The sequence below is a fragment of the Fulmarus glacialis genome, unplaced genomic scaffold (genome assembly GCF_000690835.1).
Source record: "Fulmarus glacialis isolate BGI_N327 unplaced genomic scaffold, ASM69083v1 Scaffold34175, whole genome shotgun sequence".
Classification (NCBI taxonomy): domain Eukaryota; kingdom Metazoa; phylum Chordata; class Aves; order Procellariiformes; family Procellariidae; genus Fulmarus; species Fulmarus glacialis.
This window is the reverse complement of record NW_009212911.1, coordinates 1-6,875: the sequence shown is the minus strand read 5'-3', so window position 1 is coordinate 6,875 and position 6,875 is coordinate 1. Positions and strand designations below refer to the sequence as shown.

General features: G+C 44.5%; 1 protein-coding gene across 1 annotated transcript; it reads right to left on the bottom strand.

Annotated features, from left to right (window-relative positions):
• Positions 1 to 5,122: 5,122 nt before the first annotated feature.
• On the bottom strand, positions 5,123 to 6,353 carry LOC104070596 (THAP domain-containing protein 4-like; the record flags this gene model as incomplete). Its single annotated transcript, XM_009578033.1, has 1 exon — positions 5,123 to 6,353. A coding segment is annotated over one exon (1,231 nt), but the record flags the coding sequence as incomplete, so codon positions are not given.
• Between the last annotated feature and the right edge of the window lie 522 nt (positions 6,354 to 6,875).

Here is a 6,875-nt window from a genome sequence, read left to right as displayed (position 1 = left end):
TCCATAATGTTCCCCGGCACCGAGGTCAGTCTTCAAAGTGCAGGGTCTACAGCAACAGCTGGGCAGCCTCCTGCAGTCCTTTCTTCAGCTGAGTCGCTTACTGGATTTAAATCATCATCATCAAAGTTCTGGTAATTAAGGAGCAGCCTTGTTCCATATTTGTACTTTTTCCATATTTAAGTACAGAAGGTGGCTTTGTACTCTGCTGCCCTTCCCTGAATATTGCAGCCCTTTACGCACTTTGCTGATGCTCCCCCCAAGTAAACCATTCATAGCACTGACATCCTCTAGCTCCATCTCTGCTCTAAAAGCTGGGAATGTGATTATATTCACAAATTTTCATCTTACGGCCTATCTTAGTAATTAATTTCATGACCAAGCACCAATGTGTTTTTGCCTCTGTTTCTAATCTCTGTGGTAAAATGCTCCAATGGCTGTAGTCACTGTCAGAGTTCTCCTGCACTACAAAATACAGAGAAAATGTTTTTAAAATTATGCACTACTATGAGAAACCCGAACATCCTACCTGAGCTTACCTCAGTACGTTTTACTTTCTCTCGAGTTTTCCTTAATTAGCATTTTCATTGCTTCCTAGTGCAAGCTGGTTTTTTGTTGTGAGTCATTGTGGACTCACTGCAGAATTAAATGCTTAATGCACAAGCTGTATAGGCTATTAGGAAAAAAAAAATAGAAAAAACAAGACCATTCCATCGAAAAAAAAAGCAACAGCAGAGCAAAAAGTCTTGTTCCCCCCTTTCAATTGCCTTTCTCTCCAAGGGGGTGGTGAAAGAGCCATCTCCCTGATCAACCGAGTCCCAAAACTGCTGCGTGTTGGTGCCTGCACGCTGGTTGCTCCCATGTGGGGCACGAGGCAGCTCACCTCCCACCCGCTGCAGGGCAGCACGTGCTCGGGCCTTAGGTGCTGTGAAGTCGCACCTAGCCTCCCTCGTGACGCCTTCTGCCACAGATTCCGGCCTGCTCTTAACCTGTGCACACAGATTCCTACCCCTTATCTCATTCTTAGCTTACTTTATAGCTCCCTCGTGCTTTGTAATGCCCACTTACTCTATTGACTAGCCTTCTACGCTGGCCATTCCCATCCCAAACAAGGCGGGAAAAAAAAAAAAAAAATCACAAGCAGCACCTGCCATCTCAGAATAAAAGCATTTTTCTTCCAAAATCTCCTCCAAGTTAACGTGCAGCTGCCAGGTTAGCAGTGCCTGCCCTGGTAGAGGCAATTTTTCTGACAGCACATCTCTGTGATCCATTGTAAGTGTTTCATTTTCAAGCTAAACTGGACAGCGACCCGTTGCTGTTCAAGTCCTGATCAGACAGATGAAAGTACAGCATCTCGCATCCTTTCACAATCCCACTTCTCTTCTCACTGCCACTGAGGAACGTGATTTTGCTATTTGTTTTCTGCAACATGAACAAAAACCTGTTGCCACCTTAATGGGAAACACCACCTCAGGGCCACAGACCAGGCATCAGGACTCCATCTCAGCACAAAACCAGGCATTTAATGTTCGAGTCCTTCTGCTTGTGCCCAAAGTTCACCAACTGTGCTTCATTTGCATGTAAAAAGTATTATAAATGACCACATTTCTATGCTGCCTTTGTACAAATATTTAAAGACAAATCTAAGGTGGAAGGAAATATGATTTCCTACAGATCCCTAACAAAATTCTAATCATTTTTCACATGGACTCATTTTGCAAACTCTCCTGCCTTTAATATGACCTTCATGAAAGCAGACATGCAGTGTGGAAGCATGCTCCACATACGCTCAAACAGCTGAATTCTACCTCTCTGATAAATACAGACACTTCAATCCCATTGAATCATACCTGCGTTTGCTCCATTGCCAGCCATAGTTTGCAGAGTTAATTTTTCTATTGCTTGCTCTAGCTCTTTAACCACCTTTGCTCACCAGAAAGTGTTTTGCGCAGGATTGGTAAGATGGCTATAAGGGAAGTGATCTCATGATTAGGTAAGACAGTTATCCCAGTGCCTGCTGGGAGATGTAGTTTTACAAAAGGAACAAACTTGAGCACTTTAAGATGAGATGATCTTGTGAAAGAAGCATCTCAGACCTCCTGTCTGTGCTAGCACTGGGGGAGTACGATGCAGCAGAGCTGCGAAGCCTTCAAGCAGAACAAGATGGACAGGTAGTACTTATGTATCAGAGGACAGTGCTGTTAGAATAGTCTCCCCTTCCCCAGGACACTGGATCCATATTTGCGCCCTGGCTCTCCCTGATTTCTCCCAGTGTATCCTGTTGTTCTCCAGAAGATGCATCTAACCTCGTTCTGCCTGGTGCACTGTGCCTAACCGCTCTCCTCTGCTGGAAGTATTCCTCAACCTTTGGTCCATCCAGAAGTGGCCCACGAAACAGAAGGAAACATTTTCCTACCAAACAAGTGAGCAAATTTAAAGTTTAGATGGAAAAGGTCACTGTGGCAGCTGTGCAGGAAAGAGCCCAGGGCTTCTCCTAAAACCAGTTAGTCGATCCCCCTGTTAAGACAGGTTGAGAAACACTGCTTGAGCGCATCATGACAGTTCGAGCACGCTGTGAGCCAAACTCACCCAGACTGAGTCACCGATCCCCAAGTGTGGCTGGCAGGGACTGCGTGTGCAGCAGTTTTGCAGAAACCTGCTCTTTCCAGCCAGCTGTAGTTTAGATACAGCCACGCAGAAATTTACTTGTCTCATTGGAGGAAAATATTAGTTGAGAACTAGTACCAAAATGAAGATCTGCTTAATGGTGCGGGCCTAAAGCTCATTTTTCTGCTCGCAACTCTGTGGAAGCGGCTGAACATCAGGCAGCAGCAAAGAGAGGTCCTGCAGCGTGTGGAGCTGGGATGCAGACACGTAAAAACCTGCATGGTCGGTCCAGTCAGTTACTTTACTTACACTCCCCATCCCCAAGGCACTGCCTTTAGAAGAAAAAAATATGCAGGCTCAGGTTCACAACTAATAACATCACCTCAACTACACATCAGATGATTTAGGACAACTGAAATGTAGCTACTAACAAAGACTATAATGATTATTAACCTAGTATGTTACCTGACTATGTTTTTATGAATACCAAAAAGCCCTTCCTCAATTCAGCTTTGCATTACAGTAAGACTTAGTGTCTAGGCATAAACCAGACCCCACCCAGCTGCACTTAATCAGGTATTTTGACTGCCATAAACTATTACTATGAGCACAAAAAACCACAATGCAAGGCAGATGAGCACCAATATTACACTGGGGGGAAAAAAAAAAAAAAAAAAAGCCAGATAGCCCCCAACAAGCCCTTTAAAAATATCACTAGCCAAAGGGTTCCATGAGAACTTCCCATCGCACCAATCCGTAATTGCTGAAATGATTCATTTTCACACACTGATCTCCAGTTTTGTTGATAAGAGATGGCAGAACAGGTAGCGAGTTGGTCAATTCATTAAGAAAACTGACATTTTCCCTTAGAAAATAGAATATATAATTCTCATGTTCTTATAGAAGACATTCTTAATATATAATTCTCATGTTCTCTGAGACATTTGTATAAGAACATCCATCTCAGCAAAGAAAAGAAAAATCATAGTGCTTACTAGAATGAAGAAAAACATCCTTCAGGACACTCTTTTTGCAATTAGTATCTCATTGAAGGTATTCCAACAAAGCTAGACACCCTTTTTCCATATATATACACATATGTGTATATATGTGTAAAAATACATATATATATATATATGAATAAATGACAATTATGGAACCTTAAAATTGTATTTAGTTATTTTCTTTAGTTTGACACCAAAACAATACAAAAATAGAGACCAGAAGGTACAAATAAGACTATGTTAATCTCCCGTGGGGGAAAAAAATTCTTTTCCCCCCTCTACCCAAATCTAAGTGTGAGTTTTCCCACACTTTGGAAAATTAAAAACACATGGAAAAAGTAGCATTGGATATCAACCTTCAAGAATTTTGTCGGGATTTATTTTCTTTCACTTCAGTGAGGAAGTAGGCCATGCTGTAATGGCCTGGAGAACGTGTCTTTCTGTGCCAGTATCATGTTTCTGACCATGTCTAACACTACATGGCTTTAGAAGAAGCCATGAGGTTTCTAAAGCCATGGCTTTAGAAGCAGCCATAAAGTTTCTTCTTTAGGAGAAAAAAAACTCATAATGGATGCGAGAATTACCATGAGGGGAGACCTAGCCATCCATGGGTGACGACTTCTTCAAAAAAGCCCCAAGTCATGCATCCTTCACAAGGCAACCCAACATTTTCTGAGCAGCCACACAAACATCAAACATCATTAGATGCTCCTAAACACTTCCCCCAAATTGTAGCTTGCAACGAGAGTCATTGTGCAAATTTTATCAGCTGTATACTAAAGCACTCTTTTTCTTGCAAGAGAAAGGGTTATAGCCCGATTCGACTTCTCCGCAACAACCTTTTTACATGACCTCGTCCCTCACTGAGTTCCCCTATGTTTTCAGGTGTCTCAAATTTTTTCTTTTAATTGATAGAGAAGTCATTCTATATCTCTTCCCACTTTATTATCCGTTTCCTGACTTCTTCTGCCTTCCGAGGGAGGAAATGATCAAACCAAACACAGACTTTCGGTCACAAAAAGTGACCTCACTGTGTATCATGACATTGTCATATTTGATATGACATACCACCTCACTTAGATTCCATGTATCCCGAGTACTGACTGCAGTATATGAAATCTAAGATCAGAAGTACTTCTTACATCACTGGAGAAGACTACAACAGCTTTCCCGGATACCTACTGCCCATGACAGCTCATTAACACGCCAAAAAAAATTCACAGGCACACTCCAAAGGAAGGCAAATCCTAACAGGTGCTATTGAGTCACAAACAAGTTAAAATAAATCAGGAAGAAGAAAAAAAAAAAAATCATCAAGAGAGTTGTCTGCAACACCACGACCTAACTTCCCATTCCACACCAGGAATCGCCTCGGAAACTTTTGGGAGATAAGAAATAGGTCATGTGCCCAAAACCCTAATTCTTTCACCTCTGTTGGTCTAACACAAGCTACTACTTCTCTTTCCAAAAACGTACCTTTCTCATATCTTTTACCCATCACATCTTTACAACCTCTAACTTAAACAGCCTCTTATTGCTAAGAACATGGTGAATTCTGCCTCAACGCAAAGCCACTGGGAATACTGACCACAGTCCTGGGATAGCAGGCTGTTCAAGTAAGGGAAACTGATCCTCTTCAGCTCATCTAGCTTCTCCTTCAGCTTCCTGACTTGACTGTCAGAGCGACTGATCCTCTGCCTCAAAAGTTTCAATTCTCCGTTCTTCTTTTCTACCTGCTCACGCAAGCAGCACACCTGACTTTTGCTCTGCCTGGAGGAGAAACAGTACGAGTGGAGGGAGTCGATGAGCTTGCAAGCTCCCGAGGCCGACATGATGACCTCGTTGATTGACATGGGGTTGGCATCTGTGTCACCCTTCCGCCCCACCACAGCCTCAGCGGCAGGCTGAGGAGTAAGGTCTGCTGGGGACGCCGACAAACCCTGGGAAGGTTTCTGAGGGGTCACGGTGAGGGATGAAGTAGGGGAGCCTTCTGCTACGGCCTTATCGTGTCCCATAAGATGGCTGCTGCAGCTTGGTTCCACGTCTCTCTTTGGCCTTTTCCTTTCTAGCTGCTCTTTTGGGAAAGACGGCCTCTCTCTGGCATGCTTAGAGGAAAAGCTGTAAGAATGAAGGGAGCCGATGAACTTGCAAGCACCAGAGGCAGGAGGCGTGAAGTCGTCGACCGACACACCACTTCTGTCTGCTACCCAGCTCCCCACCCAGGTGGCTTTAGGACGGTCCTCCACAGAAGATCTCTCAGGCTTTTTCTGAGGTCCAGGCTTTGCAATCAAATTATCACCTAACGTCCTTCTCCGAGGGCCGTCCAGCTGGCTGTGGAGGTTCTCCTCCTCCTCAGACATCGATCCTATTTCCGCTTGCAAAGTCACCTCCTCCATCTCTTTCATCCCTTGCATCACCATGAAGTCCTGGCCAGAAGACGAGGTCCTCTGAACTACCTCACAGCCTCCTTCTCTTGGGTCTTCTCCATCCTGCAGCGGCACCTGGCTTGCTATTTTTCTTCTGCTTCTGACATAATCCAGGTTGTCGTGTTTTTTCTCTGCAAGCTGGAAGATAGTAGGGACAGCAGTGGGCTTCAGCAATCGGTGCTGGTCTTCCAGCCGCTTAGAAAAACTGTCTTTGGTGAAATGCTCGCTGCAAAGAAATGAATACTTGGTGGGAGTCCAGTTGTCTCTCTGAACAGCTTTTAGCCACTGAATCAGACGCTTTGAATCCTTCAGAGGGAATCTAAAAACCAAACAGACAAAAACCATGAAAAAATAAGTTGCATTTTGGAAATCGGAAGGGTTGGTAAACTTGGGTTTAGGAAGTTCTTGTGAAAGCTGTATTTTAACAGGTTACGCTCATTTGAGGATTATTTCACTTTGGGCCATTACACTGGATATTCGTTCCCTCTGTTAACAGCCCCACTTCACAAACAGCGCAGAACTAAAAAGCGCCGTTTCCCTTTTCATCAGCAACCGACCGATTATCACTTAGTTGCTCATCCACCCTACAAGGAACGCAGCAGCCTGTCCGCAAATGAGGAGAAACGGAGGATGCAACCACCCCCGAAACCCCCCGGCTCGGCCAACGCGTCGTCCCCCTGCCGCCTCTGCAACCCCGCTGATGTTTACGCCGGGTCTATTTAACACGGTGTAAAAACGCCTGAACTGAAAAAAGACCCGGGGTAGTTGAACGAGGCGCCTTTTCTCGCCTCGCTCGCCCGAGATAGCGACCTGCCCTTGGGGACTCACCTATGGCAGCATC